The sequence below is a fragment of the Nomia melanderi genome, chromosome 6 (assembly GCF_051020985.1).
Source record: "Nomia melanderi isolate GNS246 chromosome 6, iyNomMela1, whole genome shotgun sequence".
NCBI lineage: Eukaryota > Metazoa > Arthropoda > Insecta > Hymenoptera > Halictidae > Nomia > Nomia melanderi.
In genome coordinates, this window is record NC_135004.1 from 18,621,702 (window position 1) to 18,641,320 (window position 19,619).

The window sequence follows — 19,619 nt, forward strand, 5'->3', positions numbered from 1 at the left end:
AACCGTTGGGAGAAATTTCGTATTGATCGAACCTGCTCCCGAAAACCTGAAATACCTATGACACGAAAAGAGCTGTTACGTTGCGTTGTAAAACGTCGCCGTCAGTTAACGGGTCGTTACTGCAATTCATTCGCGACTCGCCCAGCCTCGTAACGCGATATCGCGATAGCCGCGGAGGTATTAGCATTTCATAACCGCTAATTGTCGATCGCAGAAGGAGCCGCGAAGAAACGGCCGGCTTAACGGCCCATTAACTAAACACGCGACGTTACTGTTACGTCTGAAACCGGTTGACCAGAATTTCTGATCGCGCACACCGTATTAAATACGCGTTCCCATCGCCGGCAGACTTCCGATGCGAGTCGCTGATAGTATTTTACTTTTACGCGTCAACATTGCAAGCGAACGGACGCGTTAAAGAGGAGAGCAAGGGAAGCGTTGTTTATTTCATTCGACAACATTGCTATCTCCGGTTACCAGATATTTTCGCGCTGCCCGATGACATTAAGCGTTACGACGAGAGATTATTTCTTACACAATGGCAGATCCTTCGGTGCAATTACACGAATGCGTGCAAGTGTTTATTTTTCAATCTCCAATCTCGATTAAAGCTTGCCCCGATTTCAATAGCTGAACCTAAGTTTCCGTCGGACAACGAATAGTTATAAATTTCCAATGAAAGCCGGAAAGAGTGTTCGACTTCCGGATACCTAAAAGCATGTTGAAACACCTCTTTGTCGAATCTGTGAAACGATACCGAAAGAATCAGTCGAGGAATCCTCGCGTGCCTTTATTAAATATTCGTCGGCCGACTTGCCAATTCTTTCCTTTATTCGGTTTGCCATCCTAATGAAACGGTCGCGATCCCGCTGACGGTATAATTATTCCGCGCAAGAGGACGAGAAAAAGGTGTCGGCGTAGCGGGGTCGGGTGAGCGGGTGGAAAAAAGAAGGGGTCGAAACGAGGCGGCCGCGACGCGACACTGCGGTTTCCCTTCGCGTGGCCAGATACGAAATGATAATGCCGTATATTTGCCAGGCGCGCGGCAATGTAACGGGAAATTGCGATCCAATTAACCGAAATAATAATGCCGGTAATAGCCGCGCTGATTGACATACCGCCACGATAAATCTGGATTATTAGTATTCGAGCGTGTAAAACGGCCCGGTCCGGCCCGCGAATCTCTGACCTACATTCGCGGTGGGCGGGAACCGCAACCCGACCGCTCGCCCGCTTTTTCCGCGTTTATTCAAATTTTTCGCTTCCCGATTATTGTCCCCGGCCCGTTCCCCGAAAATCGCTCGCGAAAGTGGGCCGATTTTGAATTCGAAAATTCCCGGATATTGCGCGCCGTTCCACGTACCGTGCGTTCGTTTCCGGCTCGGATAAAAGAGCCGGCGACCTTTCTCTCGGCGCGCCGGAAATTCGATTGGGATTCGCGAATTTCGCGAAAGGCTTCTTATATCGGCACGTGACGCGACCAAATTCAACGGTTATCTTTCCAACGTCTTTCCCGTGTAAGCGCATGCATGTTTTTATAATTTTCTTCTTAACGGAGGCGAGACCTTTGCTTCACCACTCGATTCGGTAGTGAAATTATCAACTTCGATATTTAATTTCGCGTCTTGTTTCGTGCGCGAGGTATCGCTAAAAATATTTCTAGCGAGATACCTTGCAGTGCGCAGGGTTGCAAACTGAAATTCGAGCTCGGCAACGTGTAGGTGAGCTGTCGGGGTTTCGTATAAGGTCCGGGCACGGGTCTTCGTTTGTTTATTGCAGATGTTTGCAGCGATCTCGAGGAAATCGTAATCACGGTCGAATTACATCGGCATATAATATCGAATCCCACGGTGTCCGGTGATGAATCGCGAACCAACAGTCCTATTTAAAATTACTAATGGACGTGGCAGAAGCTCGGGAGCCGTTCGATTAATCAACTTCCTCCTGTCCATCGGTCTCTATTAAAAGGTTTCCTCTTCAGAGCTCGAATACACTTGACAAATGATCGCGCGTGGCCAACAGTTCGTACGATTCCCTCCGCATTTTTCGCGGAGGCATCGTTGCGCGAGCTACATCTGATACCGCGTCGCTATTTCTCTCCTTCGATCGGCGACGACCCGCTGAAACCGCGGGCCAGCGTTAAGGATGCGGGACGCGAGCGATGGTTCCATCTGCGGCCTCGTAATTCCGCGAGTTTAATTAAGTCGAGTACAGATCGATTTTGTGAATGATAGATGTCAGACGACGGATATTCGAAGACTGAGGGCGATACGGATGGAAACGACCGACAGCCAATCAATTATGTAATCCTCGTTATTCCTTTTATGACGTCCCCCATCATTGAGGAAGAAAATGTTATCGAAAAGACGAGCACAGGAATAGACGCAAGGAAGCTTTTTTAAAGGAACTGCATTATAGACAAACTGTTAATCTTCGAACCTTATTTTTAAAGAAATATATTACAGAGAACTATTAAGAATCTCGACAATTTCCTCTCTCGAAGATCTTCAAATAAATTCGCATAAAACACTCGGAAAGAATTTCCACGTTTCGAGGAAGTTCCTCGCAGCCTAGCAGAAGGAGCAGCAGAACGTATATACGTTGCCGGTCGAACGAGGTTCATTTCACTTAGAATACCGAACAGTAAATTTCGAGATGATGCGGGCAACGGATCAAAGCGGGTTATCGAGACCCGCTAGTTAACCGAAATACGCGGCATCCCCGGCGAACGATCTTCAGATCCAGAGGCGATCTATGCCTTCCCGCCGGACAGGCCGCGATTAATCATAGTTGCACGTACCGAAGTGTTCGTTACCTGTTCCGTATAATTAAAATTAATTATAGCCGTTTGTAATATCACCGACTGCGCCCGGTCTAACACTAATTGTTCGTGATGCATTGTTTCGCCGCATCCAGTTAGTCGTTAAAGCTCTCCTTCGGTGCCTACCCCTGTAAAGGGTTTACCGTGTCGCCCCTCCCCGCGCGTCCCTTTCAGGCTCACCGATCTCCGTCAGGTCCCCGCGGCCGTCTCGTCGTCGCCGCTCTTTCCGCCCTTTGTTCGAACACTTGGTCGGAAATTTCTGGAATTGTATCTCGGATACCGGGATTTCCATCCGCGAAGTTACCCGTGTCTACGTCACGCCTACGAACGACCGTTCTCCGGCTTAAACTTCGAATTTCCCGGCGCATCTGCATTTCTGCGAGAGGAGCCCGCCCCGGCCGAGCCTTGTTCGAGATCATCCTGGACAAATGGCGACGATTCAGTCAACGCTTTAAGCCGGCGAGACTTTTTCGACGGACGAAAACAAGTTTCTCGCGCGAACTGCGAGTCGCCTCGGTTACGCTTCTGCGATGAATATTCGTAGTAATTAGTAACATCGACTGGTTCGCATTTTCTCTCGCAATCCGTGGAAACGCGTTTATTGAGGTTTCAGTTCGATTAGATTCTGGGTTCATCCGAGACGATTTCGTCATTTCTGAGAGAATCATTTATGCTCTTTCAATAATTGAAACGAATTGTTCCGCATCACCGGATATCGTATACCACTCGAAATTTCAATGTAGGTTGTCCAGACTCGTGCCGCTGGTTCATTGTCCTCGAAATTTCGTAATAACCGCGGTTATCGGATATTGAATTTCGTTTTCCATAAAAAGACGTTCATTTTTCAGTAAAACTTACTCTCCCCTGTTTAGTGGCTTCGCCGATGAATGCTTTCTTGCGGGAAATTACCGCGAAAATCATTCTTACGAAACATTCTTCGGGCGCAGCGGTTGCGTTTATTTCACGAACGCTTGAATGTTGATCCTGCTTCGTTAATTTCATGCGTGGAGTAGATCGAATTTTCTCTAAAACTTTCCAACTTTGCACTCTTTCGAACAGCGAATTTACTTGCTAACGAATATATCCGATTACAGTGCGCGTTATTCGTCTTCGCTGCACCCATCGTCTATTGTTTATAATCCATAATCTGTTGACAATACGTGTACGTTCGAAAGGTTTCGCTGCACGCATTCGCAATCTTCTAACGAAACGTTGATGAAATCGACTGCATTAATTTGATCTTTAACATCGAATTCTCTAATTTAGCGGAATGAAACGATGACCGCGATACGCTCCTCGAGTGCGGAGAATTAATACGTAACGTTCGAAGAAGCTCGAATGAAACCGCTGAAACCGTACGACTCGGCAACAGCTCGCCCGAACTGTTTAACGCAGCCCGGCTCTATTTTTTCGTTCGCGTTTGCATTATCCATCCCCTTTGTTTCCGCGGCTTTGACTGGCCACGGCAGCGCGGCGGCGGAAATGAAACGAGCCCTCTGCGCCGAACGAGTTTCCTAGGTGATTCAAGACATCCCGCGACTTTTCCACGGTCTTTCAGTTTTGTTTACGAGAAAGTTACGACCGCGCCGGTCGCAACTTCGGCCGAGAGTTGTCCGTGTCATTGGCCTTGCCCGGCATCATTCGCGACGAATGCGGGGGAGCGTGTTCCGCGCAGAAGTAATTACCGAACCGGCGCGCCGGGTAAACGCGCGCCGCGGTGGCGAGGAGCCTCCGCTTCCTGGCCGGCCGGAGTTTCGAAAGTTCCCTGAATGGTCTCGCCTCGGGAGGAGTGCTAATTATTGTCCCCCATAATGCAACGGAATCCCTTCGAGTTTAACGCGCCGCGCTGGTGTGAATTATTTTTGAAATGGGCACGAATAAAGGCGGATTCCGGCCCAGGGGAGGCCGACTGCTCGTACCTCGCGATCCACCGAGTAGATGTATGCGTTTACCGCAGCTGAATATCTCTATTCACCGGGATGAAAGCTCGCGAGATTTAGAATTGAGTGAACGCGTTCCCCCTTGGAACAAACGAAATTATAAATGAGTCCAATTTGAATTCATTTCGCGCGGTATATCTCTGATCCCGATTCGAGGACTCGCGCGGAATCTCTTGATCAACTGCCGAACAATTGCACCGACTTACTTATGACTTGGTGTAACAATTAGAAGAATAGAATTCTTGACACTCGAACCGCTTCTCGTTGTTCCTCTGGCAGTTTCAATCATTGCAAAATAAGAATTTCAAGTCTAAAGTCACTTCGTTCAGAGTGTTTGCGTTCGAGCATCACTTTCCTAAGAAAACACAGCTGCCGAGATCACCGCGATCTCCAGCCTATCTCTAATTTTCTATGATCGTCCCCCGAGCAGCGCCGCGAGAGCGCAATCGCGCGGCGACCGGATACATCGGGAATAAACGACGCGAACGGACGAAAATGAGAAACACCGTACCAATTTCCATTCGCCGCTCGCGGCGGTGCGTCTCTCGTCTAACCTTTATCGCCGCGACGATACGCAGCCGGTCTCCAATTTTCCGCGATATTGCGGCCGCGGGATAACGGGAACAGGCGCGGCGCGTGGAAAATCCTTTTTGTTTCCCGCGATACGCTAATACGTATCCGGCGCGGCTTTCAGCGGCGCGTAAAAGGAACGGCGCGCGACGTTTATTGCCTCCTCGGAGATTGCTGTTCCGCGCGAGGAGGATCGCGGCGCCGCGTAACCCCGTCCGACGCGATGCATGCATTCCCGAGGGAAACACGCCGCGGATTATCCACTTTCGACGGACGCGTCGTTCGCCGTTTGATGCGCGCGGTCCGGGACGTTAAGTAAGAGACGCTAAGTAAACTTGTGCATAGCGCAACTTTCAAGGGGTCCCTACACCCGTTTTCATGCGGTTTCGAAGTTGCACGTCGCACTGAATATCCACAAAAAACTGCGGACGCAGAGTGGGCTCTGATATTAAGTAGGAAGCTGTTTTTCATCGTTTCCGCGGACAGAATCGAATAAACAGCGAGATTTTACGGGTAATTCCAGTGGACAACCTTATCGGGCTCAGGTCTTGTTTAGCGAACGCGTTGTGAGCTTTCGGGGATGCGTCGATGGAGATTCTCGTACTAATTGAATGTTTTAAACTAAATTAGATATTAAAATAAAATAGCTTCGTTTCTAGCGAGAATATTTCTAGCGAGAAACTTCGGAACGGTTAGGGTTATCGATGTTGCTCGGCATTCTAGAATTGGTACACACAGTCGCCGGCAGAACTTACAACCCCTCGCGTGCAGTCGCGAGAAGTTCAGCCCCTTCGGTCGGTCCAGTGAAGCGGAAGTCTCGAACAAAGGGCGGGAAACAAGGGCGAAAGTTTGAGCCGCGACGACGCTGCTGCGGCGGGCGGGGTGATCGGCGGGCCAGCTTGATCCCATTTTTTCAATTTGCGCCCGGTGTCTCGGTTGGCGCGGCTCGCTCCTCCGCCTCCGGTTCCGGCTCCCCCTTCCCGTCGCTCGTTCGCGTCGGTTTCATCCGTTCGACGGAGCCGAAGCACAATTGCTTGGCCGTGCATGCCCGCTCGTACGGGCTGGGCGGTTCGTGAAAGTTGTATGAATGGAATGAAAGAAACGGGGGAATCGGTCGGATAGATCGGCGCGCGAGGGGGTGGGGACAGGATGATAGATGCCTGGATGCCTGGATAGACGGACGGAGGGACGGATGGATGGATGGATGGTTGAATCGATCGGGGAGCCCGGCAGTCGTTGCAAATAAATCACGAGGCGGACGAATTTACTTGAACGGCCGATTGCTCCCTGGTATCGATAATCGTCGCGTTACTTCGACGGAGAAGCTGCGAACAGTGGCCCGAAAACGTATAAAATTTCGTTCGATTTCGGGAAAACCGGATGCTGTCGAAGCTGGTACACATATTTCGTTGGAGCAGCAGCCATCTAACGATTGAAAAATAAACGCCAGACGTACCTCTTCCGTACATGCTAACCTTTCGCTTCCGCCCCGGGCGCAACGCGTTCGCTTTGTTGTATGATTTCAACGAGATAAAATGTTGTTACACGTACACTCGATTCGTTGCTTTCCTTCTTTTACCCCGTAACGTACTCTACCGGCACTACGCTGTCTCTCTTGTTTAGATAGACGCCGCGTTATTCGGCTCTCTGTCGTTTGTTCAGGCACCTCCTAACGTTTCTCGTTAGAGGCCTACGAGACCTATGGGCCTTTCCCTCGTCCCGAGCTCCGCTAGATTACCGCCCTCTCGTGTTGCGGTGATTGATTCTTTCATCGAAACGTTCGCGCGCTCGTGCAAACATATTTGTTTGGAAGTCAACCAGTCGATTGACCCTGTTGTTAACGTCCATAGTCAACGAACTGTCGCCCGATTACTCGCTTTTACAACTGTATCCTCCGTGATTTTGACAAGCAACGAGTAGAACGTTGCGGTAGAGGGATCGGAGAGAGAGATGTCGATGCCACGGGGAGAAAAATACGAGTCCGCTGACGGCCCCGGCAACGGACCGTTCTAATTCCCGTCGATCCGCGCTGCGCGGAAACCGTGTTGTTCCTGACAGCTTACACGTATACGCGGAGATTTCAAAATAAAACCGTCAGTCGGAGAAATTTCCTGCGTACGGCGCGGGGGCGCGATACCATCGGGCAGACGCTCGTAAACCGTTAGTTTCAATCAACGGGGGTAAATGGTTTTCTACCCGGCCCAGGCCCGCTCCACTTCTCTCGCTGCTACGGCCGATACCGGGGCTCATATCAAGTGAGAAACTTCTGCTCGCCGCAGTCTGCCCCGCGGCACGCCTCGGCCCGCCGACCGGGTTACGTTTCGCGACCCTTGCGCAACGCGAGCGTTACGTATCGCGTCGCCCTTAACGCTAGAACCGGCGAATAATGGAATTGCCTTTTCCATGTTTTTCTATGGAGACCCCCAGAGTGCATCTGTCGAGACTCGGACCAACTTATAGTTCACTTTCGCCGTTATGGAACATTTCTGAGTCTGAAGAATTGCGACGTAATTAACAAAATTAATATAGAATGTAGTACTTTAGACGGGAGCATAGTGTCACGATTCAATTATCCCAGCGTCTTCGTTTTTTTACGCTTCGCGTCATTCAAAGTCAAAAGAGTTCGATTAAAAGAGTCAATAATTTGCATAACACGAGCCCGTGGCAGATGTCGCGTTCCTTACAGGGCGTAATGAAAACTCATAGCTCAACTGTCTTTCATAGCAGCTGTAGCGGAAGGAGTAATCTGGAAATAGAATGAATAAAGTTCGAAGCGTCGCTCGAACGAGGTCGGCAATTAAATTCATTAGCATCGGAATTGATATAATATAAAACTCTATAAAACTGTGTTAAACGACTATAAATATCAATTAATCGATCGCGAGTTCGGTAGTCGCGTGGCACCCGAGTTTCAACGAACGAAGAAAACCACTGAAATTCCGCGCAGCGATGATTTAAAAATCAGCGTGTCCTCGATCGATGTGTCGAAAGAAACGGTGGATATTGCGAAGGAGTGACACTGGTTCTTACCGATCAAGGTGAACTAGTGTGAAATTACACTCGGATTCTTTTCCCTGTTCCAGGCGACTTCTCGTTGCACATATACCCGGTGGAACTGGAAGACGACGGCACCTACCAATGCCAGGCGTCGCCGACGAACGACGGCCAACCGGCTCTGCGCTCGAGGTTCGCGAAGCTGAGCGTCCTGGTGCCGCCGCAGAAGCCGAAGATCCTGCAGGGCGACTTTCTTATCACCACCGAGGACAGAGAGCTGGTGATAGAGTGCGTCAGCGTCGCTGGCAAGCCGCCCGCGGAGGTAAGCTCCTCGTTTTTCGGTTTTGTATATTGATTCTGATGGACGAGACGATTAACGCGAGACATCTGTCTGGCATTATTCGATTCGGCTGTAAATTAGTCCCGGTGACTTCGGCCAGGAGCGTTCCCATTCGGAAGACGGAGATGTTAACGCTAGATTTACGAAACATGGCAATTTCAGGCGTACTGAATTTTGTAAGGATTAGTCTTGCTGTAAGTTTCATAGATGAATCAGAGGATTCATTATAGTGGATGTTCTTGACGAGTCAATTTTATTTAAGAAAAAAACGGTACTTAAGATTGAACTTCCTTTGTCATCGCCCTGATTAGCTCGTCCTTTCTCTGCTTCTGTTGTAACGAAGAACACGAGGTTCACTGTTCATAATACCACACAGTCTGTATGCTGAATGCGCTGTGTTGAATCATTAGCCTAATAGGTTCGTAGAAACAATAAACAGTTTCCTCTTTCGGTCGAGGCCGAATTGCACGCGTGTACGACCGCGTGGAAAATCTTGATACGCTTTCAGCGAACAGATGCGAGATGAAGACAAGTCTGAAAACTCGAGAACCGGTCGGATTTAAAAGATTTGTCAGCCCGTTGAGAAACGCGTCGACGCGCCAAGATGTTGGTGTACAGGTTTGACTATCTGCGCGCATAATTTCTGGTTCAATTAAGGCTGTATCGCGAGTCGCCCATCGAAAGAACCTCTTATCGCATCTGTCAGCTATCTATGCGCGATGCCTGCCGCGTCCTGTACGGTGGCAATTTCAAAGTTCCCATTACGTTCTACACATTCATTAGTTTTTCGCGCCGTATTTCAATGAATTAACTGAAATCTATCTACAGTTGGGTGGTTCTTAGCAGAAAATATCAGTGCACCGAGAAATTTTATAATTAGGCGGTCGGGCGAGTCTAGTTTCATCAAGTCCTTATATGAAAACGTTGGGTCAGTTATTATCAGAGGTTATTAGGCGATAATGTTGTCGAACCTGACGTTCTTTATTAATCCATCGTTAGTGAAATACGTTGAAGAAACAGTAAAACACAAAGTAGATCATTCCATAAGCAATATCGTTTCACGTGTTAATTCTTGAGATATTTTCTAGTGTCGTCTCGAAGATATCATTAAGAAATTAATCGAGAAATGAGGAGAAATACACGATGGTTAATACGTCGGCGATTAAAAGGCACGTAAACGTTAGTGTGTTGCCCTAGAAATTAGCATGAGGAGAACGAGAAGATTTATGGGATGCCCTAATCTGTAAGTATAACACTGTACACTTCGTTAGCAATAGTTTACGGATCAAGGTCCATTCGATTCAATTCCTCGAGCGCCATGAAGCAATTAATTTAGTGAATCTAGATCGCTGGACTCGCTGGGTGTCCGGCCTGCACGCGATTGTCTTGCTGCTCACCTTTCCGAGAGGTAAACGGTCATATCTTATTAAAGCACCCCGCCTTCTCGATAGGTGAAACGTATTGACCTTTCGGAAAGGGCTCGAGCCGACCTCCCGCTCGCGTTCCTGCGAGTTTATTTAAAGCGTGCCCGTAAAAGAAACACCGTCGCCTCGTTAAGAGAGAAACGAGGAGTCTGCTGACGGAATGGTACTACTATAAGAACGGAAAGACAGCGAACGCTGCGAGCCCGATGGCCGAAATAACGCGTCAACTCTTTGCAGTCCAAAGTGTTCTTGTTTTATTGCTCTCAGCGTCTTCCGATTTAATTATAGTTTAATACGGCGCTTTGACACGTTTGCTATCAGCTTCACGAGTCCATGGCGATCGATGTTTCACACTTTGCGCAAACAGTAATTCGCATTTACATATTTAGGATTCACCCAACATTGCAACTATGAAAAAAAGCAGATGTGGTAAGAAAATTGTATGTCTATCCAAACGCGGGAGCGCAAAAGGTTAACCCGTGTTCCGTCAAACGCGTAATTACCGCGCGGACGCGCTTTGTCCTTCCCCGCGACGCGCGCGGATAAAAAGACACGTTTTCCATCGGAGCGCGTCGGAAAATCCCAGCGAGGCGACCGGTCGATTTGAAACGACGTGACGGGGACGGTGTACAAGCGCCGCGACGGGAACCCGTTCCGCGCTTTTTGGCCGATGTTTTGGCATTCGTCTCGAGGCGATGGCGGGCCAGCCGGAACGCTTTTAAACCAGCCAGAAGTGAGTCGACGAAATGGCAGCTTGACCGAGTTCGGCTGTAGCCTCGCGGTGCGGCGCGGCGTGGCGCGGTGCGGCGCGGATGCCCGCTGGAAAGGGGAAAAACCGTATCTTTGAGGGTGGCTGCGGAGGCCCGGCGTGCATCGCTCGGGATAGCGAAAAAAAAATGAAAAGGAAGCAGCGGAAAAAAGGAAAACTTTGCGAGATAAAAGACCGACCGGCGGGAAAAAAAGCTGCCCGCCTACGACCGCGCCCGCCCCGCTTCGATTCCACCTGTCTTTGTCTATTTACTTTGGCGCGGAGATGTTTTTGCACGCACGTGCACAGCGCGGCGCAACGGGGCCAGCAGCAGCGTTTCAATTCAGCCTAGCCGCGATGCCATTTGAATAATGGTATCATTAATCCCTTAGCGGCGAAGTGCTGCACGTACTTGATGCGCCGCGCCGCACTAGCGGCGCGTCATCGCGACGCCGACGATTCCCACGATCGAATTATCGAATTATCGAGCGCGACGTAATTCCGAAGACACTCCGGCGCGGGCTCGTAATGAGCAGACACGGCTGGATACCGAACGAGGGAACGTATCGCGGCTCTTCCTCCACCTCCGTCCGCCATTAGCACGCAAATCGGCCCTCGAGACGCACGACGTGCTCGGTTGAAAGCGCGCAAAGGACTCGCGATCGTGTCAAATCGGTCGGTTATCGGGCAAATCGATTTCATCCTGTTTTAGAGAGCTTTCCTTCAATGCTGCGTCGCTGAGATGCTTGATCGAGCAGTAAGTTTTTCTGCTTGAAACGTGTTTTCTTATTGTTCGGCTTGACAGCGCGGAATAAAGACTTCCGCTCGAGTGGAAATCTCTAATGACAATGAGGATTATTTGAAAGATATCGCGTTTTACGCGTTTCGCGTGTGCGTCGGACTAATGGTACAACCGTAGTAATTGAATAAAATGCGTTCGTTGCGTAATGATTACTCGAATATTTTCTGCGCTCACCAATGCAGAACGTTCGCCGCTTGTAAAACCGAGGGATCGGTGGTTAATATCGATTATCGTAGGAACCGGGTCTCACGGGTAACGAAGCCGGAAGGCGTAACTCTATAAAGACTTAATTGAACTGCGAACCAGATTGCGGATGTTTATACGGACGTTTATGTAAAAAAACACTCGGGGGAAACTTGATTTCCTGAAGTGGGCGGGCGTGGAACGTAAATTATGATATTTTTATGAAAATTTTATGAAATTCGAAGCTTCAAAGGTCGATTCACGTGGAAAAGAACCCTCGTATTTCCTTAAAAGTCTCGGATATCCTTAAACATCCGTGCCCTAGTTTTTGCTTCCATTAAATTTCCTCGGAGCACACAACATTCCCTTTCTTCGTTAATTCGGGATCCAGTTTCCACGATTTTCCACTGGTAGCTTGTTAACTCATAGCACCGACGATTCTAAAGACCGTGCAGACGATCTGTGCTCGCGAGGACCGATAACTTTAACTACACGAGTAATTAGAATTTCTATTTTCTTTGTCGTTCCCTTCTCATCGTTAAATTACAGTCACTTGATACTCTCGAGGATTACCGGTGAACACCTCGGCCCGTATTCGACGCGTTAACGATAAAATCGTATAGCTGAAAGCAACGTTAAAATCGGATTCAACGAATGCTGAGCACAATGTATATCTTACGATGCATTTTTGTTCGTCGAACAATCGAGCAAGTATCGGTATACCCTGAAAACGTGGCGCGGCTCTTGAAACGATCGCATTCGCGCGTTAAGCCGCGGCGTGAAGCCAGAAATCCGCGAGATTGTAATTTTATCCGCGGAGCTTATTGAATCGATGACGTAATAAAGATCCGGCCGCGGGGATATCGATGATGCGGCGTTAATTCGGGGCCGATTCGCGACACCGCGAGCAATTTCGCGGCGGTCGGGCTTCCCCGCTAATTCGCCATTCGTTCGGATCGCGTTGTGGCCGCGATTGCATTCGTTAACGCAGAAATCCGTTTTCGATCGCGCGGCGATCGCCGGCCGCCGCTATCGGGACCGCCTTTCGGCCTAGATAAATAACGAGTCGCGGGGATTGTCGTCGCCGGCGCCGCGCCGCTGAAAAATTAATTAAATTTATTTCGCAGCCGTTACGCGTGACCCGTCCGACCGGCTTTTTAATTAAAATTACCGCCGGATCCCTTGATTAATGTCGTTACAACCGGGAACACGGGATTCCCGATCCGTGTAACCGTGCTTCGAAACGCGTCGGCGAACGTTTGTCGGGAAGCCTAACGTCCGACGATGCGTTTGCGTCTCGGACGAACACGCTAGCCAAAGGAATGCGGTTCCGACTGCTCACTTTCCATACTAATACGCTATTCGATAATACGGTTACGGGTAAACGACCGAAACTAAAAACAAAACGAAAGACTCATCTTGTCCCTGCACGATGACCCAGCATTCTCGCCCGAGACGTATAATATCCACAGATGAAAAGTGCATTGGACAACAGGTTTTCTTATTGGCCTAGTCGAGTAACGCGGCACGCGTCAAAGAAAAATATAAATAACACACCGACGCCCGCGTTCGTTTCGTTTCACTTACGTTCTTCGTTCCGCAATTTCACCGTCGATAAAAACGTATGAAATGCAAGCATTCGCACGCTTCTCCTTGCTCCCGGACGCGTCTAGCTTGCAGGCACTCGGCGCAGATGTGACAGGCGCAACGTTCATCGTTCATCGTTCTATTTTTTATTCGTTTTCCATTGGCCGTCAGAACGGAGCGCAGACCTCGACAAGCAACGCTTTCCATTGATAACCGAACACCGGTATTTTCGGCCAGCGGCGATTCGATTCCAGATCGTTCCGCGGACTCGAGACAATTCCACGCGGTAATGCCGTTTTTCCCTTCTTTTCCCTCCTCTCCCTCTCTCTCCCTCTCTCTTTCGGTTTTTTGGAAAATTGAAAGTGTGACACGCACACGACCGTCGCAGAGCCGTGCCGCGCGGATCAATCCGCGCGCGTTTGTGCACTGCCGCGAAAGCTTTCAACGGCCGAACAATGGCCGAAGTTTTGCGGAGGTTTTTCACGATTATTTCCCCAGTGGTGCGGCCGAAGACCGGGAACGCGCGTAATCGACAAATTACAACGGATCGGAATTCTGCTCGCCCGGCGATTACGCCCTCTCTCGTTTCCCTCTCTGTTCCTTTCCGCGCGGCGATCTCCCTCTGTCCCGCGCCCGCCGTGCGTTCCCTTTTTCCCGGCCACGGGGGGTTTTTTTTCACAGAAGCGGCACAGAGAACTTGTTTTTTCGAGCAACATAAACTAGAGTGTAACTATCTTTCGGCGGAACGTATGCCCGTCGATGATATTTTTCTAGACCCGCGGTCGGGATTTCGAGGGCGCGCGGCCGGGAATAAACTCGCCGACCATAGTATGCAGGATATCGTGCGTATCACTGTAACGGCTCGTTCGTGGAACAATTCGCTTCTCCCGCTGCAGGTTACAACGGTCCCTCCATCTTTCTCCCTTTCCCTCTCTCTCTCTCTCTCTCTCCGTCTCTCTCTGTTTTCATTTTTATACTCAGAGTGCAGCGAGCTCGCACCGAAACTCATGAACAAATAGCGGCCTTCAAATCTGACGAGGAACTTCGACACGAAAATCGAATGCGTCCGAAATATACTTTCAGATAATAGAGGAATACAAAGAAAATACATGGAGTGTTTCGAATCCGCGATCGTTCGAGACGATAATAAGTTACACGTTTTGCTCTCGACTTTCTTATATCGGAAGATCTTTAAATTGCATTCCACCTGTTGCCTGCCATGTATAACAGCATGCGTTCTAGTTAATAATCCAAATTGCGCTTAAATAACGCACTCCATTAATACGAATTCGGATGGCGTAGCGGTTAAGCCGACACACTTGCGAACTCATCAATTTTCAGTCCCTTCTCTCGGAAGCAGTTCGACCTACCATCCATCGATGCACTGTCAAACTTCGAACGTGTCTCAAGAAATGAATTTGCTTCTGAAAATAGATTCACTGAAATTCTGTGAATATTACAGCGCAGCGTGCAAGGTACACACGAGCTCGTTCGATCTATCCGATATCCGGCGGTGCAATCGTTTCCACGTTTTCGTCGTCCGCGCGACGATAATGTTTATGAAACCGGGGAGGCGTCGGTCGGACGACCGAGAGCAAACGATAGCGCGGCCGAGCCCGGTGATAATTGAATTCCGTTCACCGGTCCAGTCCGATCGTTCGCGAGGAGATATTCGCGGGATGCGGCCTGTCCCCGCGCGCCGGCTACACCGGCGATCAAGAAAACCTTTTAGCCGGAAACGGTGAACCGTTCGATCCAGCCTGGAACCGTTACGACACCGTGGAATCTACTGCGATTCAACTGCACGCTTTTAACTCTTTGGGGTTATTCGGGTTAAAAAGTGTCTCACCTTTTGCTCGCCTTTTCGTGCTTGATGGAAAATCCGTTAACCCACCGCAAACATTTGAGAAAAATTTGAGAAACTCAACCGTTTGCGGACGAACGTCAATATTTCGGCGAGATGAAATGTTCATGTTGGGAAGAAGTCGTAAACAAATTGAATTACAAAGTGGCTTCGTCGCGAAGGATGGATATGAAAAAATTGCAAAAACAATGCTCTGCCTTGAGTTTCCCGCAGACCACTGGTCGGCACAGACGTGCTCGCCCTTCGTGCTTGAGAGACGAAGGAAAATCCCGGCGCGAATCGCTCGGTTCTCGAGCGTCGCGATTGAAAATAGCGGGTACCTAGTGTTTCGGCAATAATGGGGGACGCGAGAATTGATTGCGCCGTTGATCGCAAGCCCTCGGGCAGTGGACATTACAATTACGCGGGCGCGGAATGGAAGCGGAAACAGAAGATCGGGCCAGAGGGCGCATAAAATTGCCAATTTCGTTCAAACTTTCCATGCATTCGTTCGTCGTCGGAGTGTTTCAGGGTTATATGCCGACGAAAATGTCGAGGACAAACGTGTATCGCGTAAACCTGTCTTTAAAGAAGAATTTTCAATCACGCGAGTGTTCGATAGCACTCACGGTGAACGGATGTTTCCGTTAAATCTGAAATTTCTCGTAGTAACGTCTAGTACACTGGTAGCAGTTTGTTCTATTGTTTCCGGCGTCGTCTATAAAATTCAATATTCGTCGAATTATCGCGTCCCATAAGCCTCGTGTCACTTATAATCGCGATACACATATTCCCCGAACAATTCGCACGACCTGCGGTACGCCCGAAGTCGTTACGCAAATTACGGAACGCTTCTTGCCGCGAAGTTTACGCGCCGCACCCTCGTTTCGAGTGTTACCATTGTTCCTCCGTGCACGCGAGCGCGTCAGAAGAACCAAAATTGCCGGAACCGCGATGTACATCCTATCTTAACGCCGATCTTCCGTCGGCCGGCCGATTCTCCACGCGCTGGCGTGTCAAAATCCGTGAACACGCGTGGAAGGAGATACGGCGCGTCACTCGAATGCGCGTCCATCGGCGTCGCTCTTCGGGGTTCACGTGTGCACGCTTTAAGCTTAGTTCACACGGATGTTCGCCGAAGTATCGCCAATGCGAAAGAAAGTTTTTTCCTTAATTGATCTCAGGATTCTCTTATCGCGGCTACAAAAATGTCTATTTTCGTCCACGTGTAATCGCGAACATTAGTCGAAGATTCCTCGTGTAACAATAGCTTTACGTAAATGGACAAATTTGAATGTACCACAGGTTTCGCATTGACAACTGCATTACGTAGAAGCGAGTTACAGCGTGAAGCTGCCGCTAGACAATTTTACTATTATTTAGTATTCCGCATGTACGTAGGAGAACAGCGAATAAACTTATCAGCGAACAGCGAACAGTGTTCGCCGAGGAGGCGGTGCATCAAAGGATCCGTCCGCCCGAAAGGCGTCTGGACGTGTCTATAATATCGAGTACCGAACGAACAACTCGCCAACTGCTCGCCATCAACCGGCGAGCCCCGGCGCGAACGCGATACAGTTCTCTTCAGCCTGGACAAGGCCTTAAGAGAACGCGCGGAACACCGACCGATACGTATCTGCGAATAATTGCGCGTCCTGTGTCCCGAACAGGCTCGTGAATTATTTTATGCCTCCGCGCGCTGCGCCGTAATAGGTTTCTCGGCAATTGCAATGGAATTCGAGTCCCCGCCGTGACACGGACGGAATGGGGTACATGGAAGAGGGATGAACGGCGGGACAGGGACGGAGGGAGGGGCTCGAAACAGGGCAAGAACGATAAACGTTCGCTGAAGAAGGAAAGACGCGAAAGAAGAGCTGTTTCCTGGCCGAAGATGATCGCGGTAATTAAAACGACCGGGGCATAATGACGCGGGAACGGTCGCCCTTCCCGTAGAACCGGTCGCTTTAAACGCGGCCATCCTCTCCGCGGCAGAGCGTCGAATTGACGGGCTTGATAGCGATACGGGTAATTGCGTTTCATTTAAATGAATATATTCCGGCCGACGAGCGTGCCGCGTTACACAACGCAACGCCACGCAGTGTTTCAACGCACCCCCAATCGATTTCCCTCGAAAATCCCCGCAGTTTTCTCTCCGGCCGGTCGGAAACCCCTCGACTTTTCATCGTGACGCGACCGCTTTATTCGCTCGTGTGTCCCGCGCCGATATCCCGCTTCCGTCCATCCGCTTTCCTCGTCATCCCCCGACTGCCCCGATGATGTTCAAATTTGCTGTCGGAGTGGCGTGCGCTATTCGAAGGGAAAAAACCGTAGAACAGCTCGTGAATTGAAACGCTAATAATGGCTAAACGAGTGGACACAGGCGCAGGGACACTCGGGAATTAGTTGTTCTCAGGGCGAAAGGCAAGATTTTTTTGGACCGCGCGACCAATCATTTTTCGCCGGGATGTTTTCCCTCGGTTTCGACGCGCCCTGCCGCGAGCGCGGACAGAAACGAACGAAATATGTTATTAACCGACGTTGCACGGTGCTAATTGATTCCACCAGCAATGCGCTTCCACGGTAAAATCAAATACGCCCGTTCATTCTTCAAACATTTGCGTTAAACTTCGAGCACGTCCACGCGTGATACGAGAGTGTGCGCGAAATCCGCGATTAAAAGGCATGATTGATCATCTGCCGACCATTCAAATTCGCTCGTGACAATGATAACGCGAACACGCCTCCTCGAGCAGAAACACACTGTAATATACACGTTTCTAATAACATTAATACTGTCGCTCTCTGTTTTCAATGTACAAAAACTGCCGCTTTATTTCTCCGCCGCGGGAACTTTCGCGGCTCGAAATACGAGCACCCTGTACCTCGAATTATTTGTTTACTTTGAAATGCAACCTTTGCAAATCGAAATTTATTTATTCGCGTAACTCGTCACTCCCACGCGATCTAAAAAGCCACTAATTATACAGTCATCGTACAGAAGCTTTACCAAAGTCTTTCGATTAAACCTCTTAATTCGTTAAAAGTTCCATCAGCGTGTTAATAATCGCTTCTATTCGTCTCTCCGCTAACGGAACGAGTAATACGTAAAACGCTCAAGATTCTCGCAGCAGTGAACGCGTTAGGGGGTTGAAGACGTTCCGCCTTAAACGATTCGACTGATCGAAATTCGATTCCGCAAACACGATCACGAGAAGTCCAGTTGATCGCGCGGCTAGTACCTCGCGGGGAAGAATATCCAACGAGCTATTTACTCGGCGGCGGTCCGTCGCAAGAAGGTCCTATCGTAATTTGGAACCCTTCGGACGTCTGCCACTCGAGCCGGCCTCGTTCCCCCGAATGGAGCAAATAACGTCCAACGGGAGATCCGAGCGCCGCGCCGCGTGCACCGTCCGTCCAGCCCGTAGCTAATTTACGTTACAACTTAACGCGAGTCCTCCCTGTTTTTCAGGCTTAAACGGCTGACACGAGTTCCTCGATAAACGTTTCATTACGCGCGGCCCGGGGGTAGCTTCGCCGGGGACGGATCGTTAGAAGTTCCGCGAATTTCGCCCCGGGTAACGCGACTCTTGACAGTTTTTTTCCCCAGCCGCTTCTCGCTCACCCTACCGCAGCGGCGTCGAACTCGTCGAAAACTCTGACACGACCGGGATGAAAATTTATGCGCAGCCGCGCGAGGAACGCGTTCCGATCCACCGCATCTAAACCCCTCCCCGTCCATAAATTAGTCCTCCGAGCGAAAATTGCGATTCGACAACAGTGGCGGTTTGTTTGGACCGTGTTTTCCACCCTTATACGGCGCGGACGTGTTCGACGAGCGCCCACCTGTGCCCGGACCCCACGAAATTTTTTCGCATTTATCTTCCTGCGAGGATTTTCGGAGGTGTTCCTCGGAGACGCCTCCATCTCTGATTAACCCGTTCCAGACTAGAGTTTCCTTCCAATTAGCTGTGATTGGCGATGATACTCCGATAAGTGGCAATAATGACGCGAACGACTGGTCAACGTACATCGTATTAGCCACCGTGCGCTGGGAAATCAAGATACAGCTGTAAACTCGAGAAAAAGAGAAAACTCTGGCCACTTTTCTTCTTATCCGCGAAAGCTGGTTCGCGCGAATCGTTCTCTTCGCTTCCTCCGACGATGATCCGACCCGATACCGGTCGCCGCTTAAAATCCAACACGCCCCGCATCTAAATTTCCGACGTCCCTTTCGTGCGCATTCCTCGCGTACCAGGCTTCCCTGATTTCTGCTATCCGCGAACCGTCGTCCTTGCTTTTATTTCAACGCGAAACGGAAATGTTTATTTTGAAACAATGCCTTCAATTCTTATCTGGATGCCACTCGT

General features: G+C 49.7%; 1 protein-coding gene across 4 annotated transcripts in view; it reads left to right on the forward strand.

Annotated features, from left to right (window-relative positions):
* Positions 1 to 19,619, forward strand: part of LOC116430071 (irregular chiasm C-roughest protein) — a 234,152-nt gene that overhangs the window by 187,317 nt on the left and 27,216 nt on the right. For all 4 annotated transcript variants that reach the window (XM_076368753.1, XM_031983724.2, XM_031983725.2 and 1 more), the window contains one exon: positions 8,415 to 8,647. In XM_076368753.1, coding sequence (XP_076224868.1) covers positions 8,415 to 8,647 — 233 coding nt within the window. The remainder of the gene's footprint in view (positions 1 to 8,414; positions 8,648 to 19,619) is intronic.